General features: G+C 42.0%; 1 protein-coding gene across 1 annotated transcript in view; it reads left to right on the plus strand.

The window, feature by feature from the left end:
* The window catches only part of LOC105041789 (PH, RCC1 and FYVE domains-containing protein 1-like), a 28,513-nt gene that overhangs the window by 4,490 nt on the left and 10,107 nt on the right, over positions 1 to 13,916 (plus strand). Inside the window, exons 6-8 of the mRNA XM_019849077.3 lie at positions 109 to 288; positions 368 to 2,476; positions 10,345 to 10,491. Of these exons, the coding sequence (XP_019704636.1) occupies positions 109 to 288; positions 368 to 2,476; positions 10,345 to 10,491 (2,436 nt within the window). The remainder of the gene's footprint in view (positions 1 to 108; positions 289 to 367; positions 2,477 to 10,344; positions 10,492 to 13,916) is intronic.

Raw genomic sequence — 13,916 nt, forward strand, 5'->3', positions numbered from 1 at the left:
TATTAGATTTCTTTTATGCATTTCTCTTTCTTGGCAACTACAAATTCTAACTTGCATTGCATGCTTTATAAATTGGCACCTCATAGTTCGTTGGGATTGTGATGACAGATTTGCAAGGACAAGGATGAAGCCGAAGTTTGGTTTGTTGGTTTGAAGGCCTTAATTTCATGTGGAAATTATCAGAAGAAATCAGAATCAAAAGGACAAAGAATATCTGATCCAAATACACTTGCTCAAAGAAGTCTTCCACTGATTTCACCATCTTGTGATACTTATACATTCCAAAAGGTTGGATCATTTTGTCTCTTCAAAATTTTATTTGTTGTATCCCATCAAATATATTTTGCTTCGCCTTTCTTTTCCTCAGGATGCTGGAGATGCCCCAAGGACATATGAGAATCCTCCAGTTAGCAGCTTCGCAAAGGTATTTTCTGATGTGATACTATACACTGCAGCCACCAAAAGCTCCACTCAGTCAGAGTCGGTACGCAATTCTGTGAGTTCACTCTCATCTGGAGGTGTGGATAATTCAACCGGACAGAGCTCTGCAGTTGAAACTTCTAGAGTTAGTTTATCTAGTGCAATAAGCACATCCAGTAACGGGTCATGCCATGGCGATTTTGATGCCCTGGGTGATATTTTCATCTGGGGAGAAGGCATAGGCGAGGGGGTTCTTGGTGGTGGTCTTCATAGGATTGGAAGTTCATATGCAACCAAAACAGATGCTCCTTTGCCAAAAGCTCTGGAATCAGCTGTAATGCTCGATGTCCACCATATAGCTTGTGGTAGTAGGCATGCGGTTTTAGTCACCAAACAGGGTGAAGTCTTTAGTTGGGGTGAAGAGCTGGGAGGCAGGCTTGGACATGGTGTAGATGCTGATGTTTCCCAACCAAAGCTTGTTGATGCTCTAGGTGGTATGAACATTGAACTTGTAGCATGTGGAGAGTTTCATACATGTGCTGTCACTTTGTCAGGAGACCTTTACACATGGGGTGATGGTATTCACAATTCTGGTCTTCTTGGGCATGGAAGTGAGGCTAGTCATTGGATTCCTAAACTAGTAGCTGGTCAAATGGAAGGCCTGCTTGTGACATCAGTATCTTGTGGACCGTGGCATACAGCCGTTGTAACATCTGCTGGGCAGTTATTCACATTTGGTGATGGTATATTTGGTGCTCTAGGCCATGGAGACCGTAAAAGCGCGAATATGCCGAGAGAAGTGGAAGCTTTGAAGGGATTGCGCACTGTGAGGGCAGCTTGTGGTGTCTGGCATACTGCTGCAGTTGTGGAAATAACAGTGGAATCTACAGATAATGGTAACCCTGCATCTGGAAAGTTGTTTACATGGGGAGAAGGGGAGAAAAGCCAACTTGGACATGGTGATAGAGAACCTAGATTAGTTCCAGCATGTGTGGCCGCTTTATCTGAGCCAAGCTTTTGTCAGGTGGCCTGTGGGAATGACGTTACTGTTGCTCTCACAACTTCTGGACAAGTTTATACGATGGGGAGCACTGTTCATGGACAGCTTGGGAATCCTGTAGCAGATGGAAAGCTTCCCACATGTATTGAAGGAAAACTTTCAAACAATTTTGTTGAAGAAATAGCATGTGGTTCTTATCATGCTGCAGTTTTGACTTCTAGAACTGAAATCTACACCTGGGGTAAGGGAGCTAATGGTCAGTTAGGCCATGGAGACAACGATGATCGTACTACGCCCACACTTGTTGAAGCTTTGAAGGACAAGCAAGTTAAGAGTGTCGCATGTGGTGCAAATTTTACTGCTGTCATCTGCCTTCATAAATGGGTGTCAAGTGCTGATCAAACTGTATGCTCTGGTTGCCGCCTTCAATTTGGTTTCAGAAGAAAGCGTCATAACTGTTATAACTGTGGTCTGTTTTTCTGCAAAGCATGCAGTAGCAGAAAATCTGTAAAGGCATCTTTAGCACCAAATGTTAATAAACCTTATCGTGTATGCAATGAATGCTATGTTAAACTTAAAAAGATCACAGGGTCAGGAATTGTTTCTCGAATTCCAAAACATCAACATGGAAACCAAAAACAAATTTCCAATGAGATTACTGAAAAAGAATCTGTTTCTTCAAGATTGCATGGACAATGCTCTAGGATTTCTTCAGTTGGTTCCTTCAAAGGCGAAAGCAGGCATTCCAAGTTGAAGAAATCTGAAATGAATAATAGTCGATTACCTCCCATCCTGAATGAAACCTCTAAATTGGGGAGCTCTTACCCATTAAAGTCTTCAAATGCATTTTCTGGTTCTCCAAAAAAAATGGTTTCTGCTTCTGTTCCGACTTCAAGAACAACTTCTCGATCAACATCTCCTGTCTCAAGTATGCAGAGTCCACTGCCTTCAATAACCACTCCACCTGTATCTTGTCTCACATCCTTGGAAATGGTTGCTGATGAATCAAAGAAGATGAATGACAATGCGATGCAAGTTGTTAGACTGCAGTTGCAGGTGACTATTTCAATAAATGCAAGTAAGATAGTGGTATCATTCATCTCATCTTAGTGCGTGATTTTAGTTTCATTTGTTATTATTAGCTGAACCCACAGTTTTAATTCTAGATAATATTATTGCATGAGAGAAGGCAATTTAAATGTGAGCTTTAAGATCACATCGCATGTAATATCTACATTCTACCTTCAAATTTGATGATTTAGTAGCATTCTTCACTAATTGACAAAAATATGAAAGCAAAGAAGGTTATTTACAAGAAAATATAATGCTTGATCATGCAGGATGGACATAGGACATAAGTACAAGATACATATGCAGCATCATAAGGACAGACCTAAAAGAAGTTTTAATTACCTTAAACACTGTGCATCCAGGAGCTGTTTGCCCAAACTTGCTCTACCCATAATTGGATAACTCCTAAAAGTATTTAGAGACACATCAAGGATGGAGTCAGATTGTATTTTCATTGTATCCTGTACCAACTATTTAACAAAAATTAACAAAAATATATTGGCTTAGAAGAAATATTTACTGTGCATCAGGACATTTCTGAGGTCTATCAAACTGATACCTACATATCAAATATGGACATGATTAGGGATGTATTCATGGTTGATGGATATGCTTGAATTGGCTAGGAGTTTGTTTTAGCTTGTCTCTGACTACGTATCAACCCAATAATCCAAGGATGCAATATCTTCCATTGTTGGCTGTTTTGTATTTGAAATTGTCATGTTAAGAACATTTTATTTTTTTATGATCATTGTGGCTGAAATCCATCCTGAGCGGGAGGTGCTGGAGTGAGGCGACATCCGATGGATCAACGACTGCTGGACCTACAAGAAAAGCCCCTACCAGAGTTGGCTCCGGCAGGGATCCTCCGACGCTCAAGTCAGATTTTCCGCAACAGGTGGAAAAGAGCGAGAATTTACGGAGGATATAGAAAGCATACCTTTTTAGGAGTTCCCGAATTACCTCTTTATATAAGTGAGGTGGGAGCCTTAGAGAGAGAGGAAAAGTCGTAAAAGACATTTTTACCCCTCAATATAATTTGAGCAGCATGCTTGGTCCTTTAGGTTGGTGAGTGTTGTCACCTCATAGTACGTGGGAGCCATCCTCATTAATGTAGTGAGTTGACAATTGGAAGCTTTGAGGGTGGTGTGACTTTTTTTATCCAGGACCACTCCCATTTTTAAATAGGAGGATGTGATCGGATTGCAGCGAGACCACTCGGGGTCGAATCATAACAAATCGCTACCCCCAATAGCCTGACTTGATAATCACTTGGGGGCTTCGGACCGAGGTCATCGGGTGCGCCGATTGAATCGAGCATCGGGAGGAAAGGGCCTCCAAATGACCTGTCTTCGGTACGGTTGATGTATCACCCCTAACACATGACTCCCTACTCCCTGGCCTGAGTTGGGATTAGGCCCAGGGAGTACGAATTGATCTGCTTCTCCGAAGACATGAGCCAGAAATTAATAATGTGATGTACTTGTCGCATGGTTGGTCATTTCATAATAAATAGCTTCGATTTATTACCCCCAGATTTGATGTTTGATAGGACCTTAATTTGCAGTCTGTTGCTCTTATGAGCAATGAGAGCTTGCTGTTAACTTTTTCAAATATGGTAGCTAGACAGAGGCTAGTCCTAGTATGGGATGGCAGTCACTGAAGGGAGGGCCTGGTAGCCTGTGTGCAGGTCGGTGGCTGATGCATAAGTTGGCGGTTGTTGCTCTATAAGCTCTTGATAGTTGCGGGACTCAAGGCCCCATGCGGGGGCAAAGGGTCAATCTTTACTATTGTACTAGGTGGGATTGGTCCAAATGATCGAGGCGACTGACATTATAGATCGGACTGAGACCGCTTTCCATGCATTTGACATTAGGGCCGGATAGGATCGGCTCTTTTAGCAGTCGACATCAATTTGTTTTTTAGTCCCCTCCATTGATGATTTACTTGAAAAGGGGTTCTGTGAGAGCTTACTGCGATTTTTTTGAGCGGAGCAACTGAGACAAAGGTCAAATTGGGACCCAGTTCTCTATAATTATGGCCCCGGCATTATCTTAGATGGGCTTCAAATTTTTATGGAGATCGGCACTCATCTCATCTTTGTCGACCAAAGAGTCCTTATGATATGCATGCGATGGTGATCGGATGGTATAATCTTGCATCGATCCCACCGATGGTTGGTAGCCATCATTGATGTTCGGCGGTGGCCTCGATACTGTCGAAGGAAGGCATCGATCAAACCCGAGGTGCATGTGGGTGCGCCAGAGGGCCTCGGGCCCGCAGATGCCGGTCTCGGTGCCATGGGAGGGACGCGAGGAGACTTCAAGGGCCACTATAAGCAACCTCGGGGTCGCCGTTTCGGCAAAGCTCAGTGTTGGGAGGCTTCGGCATTATCTGATGAAGGCGGGGCGTGCATGCAGAAGTGTGGGGGGCTTGGGTTCTCCTTGCAGGAGATTTCGGAAAGCATCGGCATCGTCCGATGGAGGCATGGCATGTGCACGGAAGCGCAGCCGCTCATGGAGATCCATGCATAGGCGGCCTCGTCATGGTCCGACGTCGGGCGTATGGGGTCCCTTTTTCTGTAATCAAGCTGTTATCAATAAAATATTTTGAATTGAAAATTTTCACCTTCGTCTGTATTCATTGCTTCGGTTTTCATGTGTCGTTGCATTTCAAACTTAAATATACTTAGATTTTGCACCAGTGGGGTCTTCTGCTCCCTACTGAAGAGTGGGTTCTTTGACCCCTCATGAAGAGTGGGGTCTTCTGCCCCTCACTGAAGAGTAAGATCTTCGTACTTCGATCCACTAAGGTCTTCAGTGGCGTTGACTTATTGAATAACAAGTTCGACCTTCAGGGGGTTCGGCTAGGTAGCCCCTCATTGCTTAGTCACCCAGGTCCTTTCATCTCGAACAGCTAAGGTCTTCAGGGGTGTTGACTTGTTGAATAACAAGTTCGGCCTTCGGGGGATCCGCATGAATTGCCTCCCACTGCTTAGCTGCCGAGGTCTTCGGCCAGTGGGTTTTGGCTTCCGCCTCACGGGACGTACTCTGGCCTACTTGACTCAATTAGCATGGCTTCGGCTCTTCACTGAAAAGCGAGGTCTTCATGCTTCAGTCAATTAAGGTCTTCAGTGGCGTTGACTTGTTGAATAACAAGTTCGGCCTTCGGAGGGTCCGGATAGGCAGCCCCCCACTGCTTAGTTGTCGAAGTCCTTTCATCCCGGATAGCTAAAGTTTTCAGGGGTGTTGACTTGTTGAATAACAAGTTAGGCCTTCGAAGGGTCTGCATGGGTTGCCCCCCGCTGCTTAGCTATCGAAGTCTTCGATCAGTGGATTTCGGCTTCCGCCTCATGGATTGTACTTTGATCTACTCGGCTCAACTGGCATGGCTTCGACTATTCACTGAAAAGTGAGGTCTTCATGCCTTGGTCAACTAAGGTTTTCAGTGGTATTGACTTATTGAATAACAAGTTTGGCCTTCAAAGGGTCTGGATAGGCAGCCCCCCGCTGCTTAGTCATTGAAATCTTTTCATCTCGGACAGCTAAGGTCTTCAGAGGCGTTGATTTGTTGAATAACAAGTTCGGCCTTCAGAGGGTCCATATGGGTTGCCCCCCATTGCTTAACTATCGAGGTCTTCATCTAGTGAGTTTCTGCTTCTGCCTCATGGGGCGTATTCTGGCCCACTCGACTCAATTGGCATGGCTTCAGCTCCTCACTGAAAAGTGAGGTCTTCATGCCTCGATCGGCTAAGGTTTTTAGTGGTGTTGACTTATTGAATAATATGTTCAGCCTTCGGGGGGTCCGGATAGGTAGCACTTCTCTGCTTAGTCACCGAGGTCCTTTCATCCCGGACAGCTAAGGTCTTCAGAGGCATTGACTTTTTGAATAACAAGTTCGGCCTTCGGGGAGTCTGCATGGGTTGCCCCCCACTGCTTAGCTGCCGAGGTTTTGATTTGCTGATCTACACACAGAAGACAAGAAAACTTACCAGACCAGCTCTGGTTGGGCCTTCCAATTAAGTGAGCTTTGGTGAAAAAAAGGATAGGTGATTAGATTTGTATTACCCTGGTTTGTCTTTGGTTGGCTTGCTTTATTGTAGCCTCTAGGAGCCTGACTTTGGGTTGTTGTCCTCACTCCAGCTTCAGGTTTAAGTTTTTGCTAAGTGCTCAAGGACCCGTCGCTTTGCACAAAACGGAATAGTGGAAGAGGCTTGGGTGCTTATTACCATAGAAGTTATTTTTGTTGGAGAGCCCTTGAATCCTGCTAGACTCCTTCCTATTCTTTGCCTCAGCTTGGGCTTAAGCTTTGCCTTAGTTTGGACTTGTTTTCTCTTTAGATCGGCTTGATTTTGGACTTCGGATTGGTCTGGATCTAACTTCGGATCGACTCGGATTTAACTTCAGATCGGCTTGGATCTGGCTTTGGATTGGATTGGCCTAATTCTGGACTTTGGATCGGTCTGAATCTGACTTCGGGTCGGCTTGGATCTGACTTCAGATTGACCTGATTCTGGGCTTTGGATTAGTCTTAATTTTAACTTCGGCATCGGCCTTGATTTTGACTTTGACTTTGGCTTTGATTTTAACTTTGGCCTCCACCTTGATTTGGGTGCTCACAGGCCGACAGCCTTTTCCAAAAGGAAAGAAAATAAAGTGAAAAATAAGGATTTAAGAACTCCTTACCAAAAAATTTTATGTAAGTCTTTTGAAGCTTGCTTCTTCTTCTAATTCGGATTGCATGCCCCCCCATTTATTGAACTCAACCGGGAGTGCCTGGGGGGACGTTAATCGATCCATTTGATTTGTGGCCGTGGATAAGGAAGCACTCGAGCAGTTGGGTTCGGCACAATTTATGAACTCACAGATCACCTACGGGACTTTCTTTAAGAAGTCTTCCCTAGCCTGATAAGAAGAAGAAAAGGATATTTATGGGAGTGACATTAAATAAATAATGATGTAGAGTCCCATCATAATGGTGTGTAGATAAGAGAGAACATTGTGATTAGTTCGAAATCCCTTGCATATTTTTATTTTTCCTTTTTCCTTTGATCTCTGACAGACCTTCTCTCCTTTTTTCTTTCTCTCTCTTCTTTTAATGTATATTTGAAAAGAGGAGAAGCCATGGGAAGAGAAAGAGGATCCATAGAGTGGAAGGAGGCTTCTTCTGAAGATCGGATGTTCGGCCAATTTTATCTTTGGAGACTTGATGCCGTTGAGGTGGTGCGACAAAGTTTTTTTGATAAAACGGTCACTCCTTCCCATCAATAAGTTTGTGTCCTCCGGATTTAAATTATTTACCCCCCGCTTTTAAGCCTAACCAGGAGAGCTTAAAGGGAGGGGCGCATCTCGTTTAACGAGGCAGAGCTTGATAGTTGCACAGCGTGGGCCAGCTTGTTTCTCTGAAGAGTCGATAGAGGGGGTTGTGAGGCTGCCTCCGGTGGCTAATGCAGAGCATAATTTCTGATCAGAGCTTCTGCCGGCGAATGTGCCTTGAGTTAGAATATCTCAAGAATGCTCTTCGCGGTAGCATGACAATGGGTTGCTCGCTCTTTTCCAAAAGTACGCAAGGCTCTTCCTCTAGCGCCAATCTGTTGTGGCTGAAATCCGTCCTGGGTCGGAAGTGCTGGAGCGAAACGACGTCCGGTGGGTCAACGGCTGTCAGACCTACAAGAAAAGCCTCCGTCGGAGTTGGCTCCAGTGGAGACTCTTCGACACTCAAGTCAGATTTTCTGCAGTAGGTGGAAAAGAGCGAGATTTACGAGAGAGATAGAAGGCATACCTTTTTGAGGGTCTTCGGATTATCTCTTTATATAGGTGAGGTGGGACTTTTGGAGAGAGAGAGGGAAAGTCATAAAAGATTTTTTTACCCCTCAATATAATCTCAACAGCATGCTTGGTCCTTTAGGTTGGTGAGTGTTGTCACCTCATAGTACGTGGAGGCCATCCCCAGTAATGTAGCGAGTTGACAATTGAAAGCTTTGAGGGTGGTATGACTTTTTCTATCCAGGACCACTCCCATTTTTAAATGAGAGGATGTGACCGGGTTGTAGTGAGACCACTTAGGGTTGAATCATGACAAGTCGCTACTCCAAATAGCCCGACTTGATAGTCACTTGGGGGCTTCGGACCGAGGTCATCGGGTGCGTCGATCGAACCGAGCATCGGGAGGAAAGGGCCTCCAAATGACCTGTGTCTTCGGTATGGCCGATGTATCACCCCCAATAATCATGTTGGCCATTACTAGCAGATCTTGCTGCATCAATTTGAGGTTAGCTTGATGGGCTTTTTCTGTCATCCAATCAAACCTGAACATAATGAATATCAGTTTTTTTTTATGAATTGTTTCATAATAGTATATTTAAACATTTGAAACCAATGTCAGCTGAAATTTAGTCATTTGAGTAGACGGATAAGCGATCAGTTTCTCTGGCCTTTCTGTGAGGAGGCCAACCATCTTTAGCTATGACACATGAAGTGTCAATCCTCATGAGATCACCTTATAAGTAGTTGGTACACTTATTCTGCTTACCAAAAATTATTTAAAGGGAAAAAGGTTTCAAAGGCACATGATAGAGATCATCAATAGGTTCACCTGAATTCCTTTTCAGGGTTAATCTGTTAAAGTGGAACAAAAAACAAATAACTGCTGATAATGGGCAGATCTGGGTTATCAGTGACTTAAAAAAATGAATTTAAAAGTATGCTGCCTATACGTCCTTCTAATTGATGATTCAGTATACATTTTTTTTTTCTTGGCATCAAAATGTCATGGTACCTTCTAACGTGCTAGTGCATCTTCATCCTTGTCATGATGCCTTTTAACTTGCCAATGTATCTTCATCAGTGTTCTGAAATACAGTGCATGTGGCCATATATGTGCGTACCTATGCAGATGCAGTCTCTTGACCGTACAACATAGCCCATATGAAGTTACTATATGCAGTTATACTGCATATGGACTGAAAATGTGGTCGACCTAGCATCATGTAGCTGCATGTGCAACCTGCTTTGCATTGTGCGGTTGCATATACCACTTGCCTAGAATTTTGGGGTCACACATGCAGCCCACTCTTATTGAGCATGTGTGGGTGAAGCAAGTTCGAGCTGATTCTTAAGCTTGATGTGGTTTTAGATGGGCCTGATACAGATATTAGTGATATTACTATGTGAATGATGTTATAACCACTGCTATCAAGTATTTAGTACTTAGTTGTGAGCATAATCATTACTTGTTATTATTTTTAAAAATTGCTATTAGTTACCCGAAAAATTATTACGATCATTATTGTTGTTTTTATTATTTCAACAAATTTATCTGTCTTTCAATAGTTAAAAAACAATGACCTTGTATGCGGCTTGCATACTGCATATGCACCATGTAGTCTCTTGATTGCCCATATTCTGCAGCCATTTTCTGAAATACTGGTCTTCATATAATGTCATCATTGATGCACACTATTAATGCTTCAAATGCAAGCATCAACACACAGACATATATACATACATATGTACATACACAAACATGCATACTCACAAAGCCATTACACATGCACTTGCACACAGACGTACATGTGTGTGTATAAAGAAGGGCATTGCAGTCCACAAGGCTCCTGTCACTAGAGTATCTAGTGAAGGTCAACTATTTGCAGCCTTACACTTGGGTCACAATGGAGCAACCTTATTATTGTGCCAAGTGCCGCCCTTCATGTATGTTCACCCTCTTGCCAATTTGGTTTGCTCATGCTTCAAGCGTCCAATTATCACAGCAGCGGCAGTCTAATGACCTTGTTTTCTGTTAGTTAGATACATGAGCTGCCTGAACAATCTTTGTACTGGAATTGTATTCTGCAGGTACAGGATCTTACACGCAAAGCTGGGCTTTTGGAGGCTGAGCTCAAAAGAACATCAAAGCTCTTGAAAGAAGCTACAGCAAAAGCAGAGGAGGAAGCTGCAAAATATCATGCTGCAAATGAAGTAATCAAGTCTCTTACCGTGCAGGTAGAGTCAGTTCTTCAAACCAATCTAATTTCTGTAGTGTGTCAGGGCCTCTGCATCTTCAGCCTTTTCTTTTTAGCAAAATGAGCTGATTGTTTTCAAAATGCTATTTTTTTTGAAAAAAAAAAAAAAAAAAAGACAACTCTTCAAGCATTTCTATATCTGCATCCTTAACGTAGTGGATATATTATGAAAGCATTTTTATATGTTCTCTTTTGTCTTATGGTTTCTCTATATATATAGACTTGGCTCTACTTGAGTGGATCTCCACTCAAATTCATTCAGGTCTAAATTGGAACATAGGAACATGGGGTCCCACAGCAATGATCTGGGCCATTAAATTTGATCTACTACCTCTGAACTATTTACATGCTAAAAATTATATGATTTGCCCTAGCCTATGCATCTAGTGGTCAAAAAAAAAAGTATTGTTTCATGTTATTTGAACTATTGAATTTTTTACCACTTGATATATAATCTAGGGATCTTCAAATGACATGATTTTTTTATATGTAAGCAGTTTAGAGATAGTAGATCATTTCCTAACAGCTTGGGTTATCAATGATCCATATCATCCAATTTAGACCCGACCGGATCTGAGTGGAGATCCACTGACTCAAGTGTAGCCAAGTCTATACATATGTATTGCCAGATGTTCATTGAACATGTATTGTGGCTATATACTTTCAGTGATCTGGAGTCTTTGAACATGTAAAGCAAGATATTTTTATGTTAGAATAAAAAACTATCGCAGGATTCCTTAGCCTCCAAGACATCTGGTTTCTCTCTATGTAGTGCTTCCTATTATATACTCTCTTCTGGCCACATTGATGCATGTTTCACAATTCTTTATCAGAGATTTTTGTCTGCTTGGCCTCTTATCAAATGATAAGATGCTTGCTTGAAATCATTATCTTAAGTTTAATGTGAGTCATCCTGTCTCCAAGTTTGTCATTTTCCCTTGATGATCAGATGTGTCAAAAAAGAAAGAGTGCATATTTTAATTACTTCCAATTTTCTGGCTGTGGATGTGATATTGGATGTGAAAAGGATCTCTATATGAAATATGGGACAAGTTTAGGTTCCTAAAAGAAGTTAAGGTACATGCTTGCCCGCACCCTGCATCAAGGCAGTAGAAAAGGAGTGTCAAACTCTTGCTGGATGTGTCATTATGATTAGGATTATTCTTGATGTTCAAGAGCAACTGTATGGTGCAAGATTGCAGCAACGGCACCTGGACTTTCTTGAAATTCCTTTTTTGGGTGGAGGGGGTCTCAGCTTGATATTGTTGAGGTTTTAGGTCCTCTATGAACTAGAGACTGATATGATAGGATCACTTGAGAGGGATGATGATAAGCAAGAAAAGACATAAAGAGGGAATGGGAGTTGGAAGGGGCCTACGGCAGGGTGGTGGCATTGCAGTGTTTAAACCCATGGTTCATGCAGTTCTACTTGTTACTCTCAGCAAGCCTTGCTGTTAATAAGTTGAAGAGATGACATATAGAAGCCTATTAGGCTATAAGGGTCTGAATGTTGGAAGGAAACAATAAACAGGTCCAGCAAAATATCCATCAGAGAACTGGCATATCGACTATTTCTAATTAGTCTAATAGAAAACAGAACTCCATAAAAGAATCCACTGGGGCATAGGCATGCTAAGCACCTGGGTTTGCATGGCACTTTTGGTTGTGCTTCTTTGAAAGCTCTTGAGAATGTGATGACAACTTGAATTTCCGACTTGGAATGTTGATTCTCGACCTTCAATATGCTCTATTCTCTCATGGTAGACATGATGTTACAAATTTGCATATTTAGTAAGAGTATTCATCACATAGCAAAAAGTAGCTTTACCATTTGAGCTCCATCAAAATTTGTGCCATTGCTCGATATTTAACCTCAAATTTTTTTTTTTTTTTGGATGACAACCTTCAAAACATGATCTTGATATCAAACTGTGTTTCTAACAATTTCTTTTGCTATCTCCGGTTGACTATTTGTTCATCTATGTGCCTGGTCTGCATTGAAATATCCTTCGGCTTGCCATTGATTTTTCTGACTATAGAAAAATCCAATCTAGAACACCTTCACGTTCCAGCCAATGGTCATACAAAACCCCTACTTTTCCAAGTTGTTCTTTTTCTTTTTTTGCCTCTTATTGGTTTCATTACCATTGATTCATTGGTTTGTGCACATTATGTGGCTTAAAAGTTTTGTCATAGAAATGGAGTTTAGATGGCCGTGGAATGGATTTAAGTTTTTTCACCAAAAAAAAAGGTTAAAGAGGATTCATGTAAATATGGTCAAAAGGCTGGAGTAATCTAAACTAATCAGCATAATTAGAGAGTACAACCAGATGGAATTATCACAATATTGCTGGAGCTAGATGTCTCTCCCTAAGGGAGACATTTCTCTTGCCAAGTCCTTATCAGGTGATTTGCATGCTTCAGATGCTAGAGAGGAGATTAGGAAAAGCACAGGTGAACAGAATTCAGATGATGATTTTGAACAATTGTCATTACAATCAGAAAGACTTGAACAAAGCAGCAGTCTGCCAGATCCTTATGTTTCTAATCAGCAGGGATCTCAATTCACTAGTGAAGCAATTTCACCCGATGAAATGTATATCTTTGCACTTGTAGGAGTCACCATGGAATCATTACCATGCGAACAGAAAAGAACTTCTGAAATTTCTAGTTTATTTCAAATGAAACTTCTCTGTCCCATTAACTTTGTTTGTATAGATTTATTCTGAAGATCTAATGTATCATCAAACTAGAATACCTTCTGCTTAAAAGAGGATGCTGATCTCATAGAAATTAAAGGACTCACAAGTTTAACTATTACTTAGACAATTTACAAAGTCACATGACTGGCTGCCCTGATTATAGCTGAGAATCAATTCAAAACTTATAACAAAAGTTCAAGCATAATACCTAAATAACCTGATTAACCTGGTGCTAGAATTTATTGGGCACATCAGATGTTATCTTTAATCCAATGATCGATAAATGGCTTTTAAAAGCCATTAATTCATAAAGATAACCACCAATGGAGAATTTGAAACTCAACGTTCCTGCTCTATCAATAGGTAGGTGGCAACTTGGGGCCCGTAAACAAGCTGAGCTCCGAAGAGCCAAGCCGAGCTCAAGTTCAGCTCGTTTTGTCATTGAGCTAAGTTTGGGCCAGCTCAGTCACTTTTTAGTTCTATTGAAGATGTTCATTGTTGGGGGGTGACACATTAGTCATACCGAAGGCACAAATCTTATGGGGGTTGTTTCCTCCTGATGCTTGGTTTGATCGGCGCACCTGGTGATCTCAGTCCGAAGCCCTCAAATGACTATCAAGTCGGGCTATTGGAGGTAGCGACTTGCCATGATTTGACCCTGAGTGGTCTCATTGCAGCTTGGTCACATCATTTCATTCAAAAA

Source organism: Elaeis guineensis, chromosome 3 (genome assembly GCF_000442705.2).
Source record: "Elaeis guineensis isolate ETL-2024a chromosome 3, EG11, whole genome shotgun sequence".
Taxonomy (NCBI): Eukaryota; Viridiplantae; Streptophyta; class Magnoliopsida; order Arecales; family Arecaceae; genus Elaeis; species Elaeis guineensis.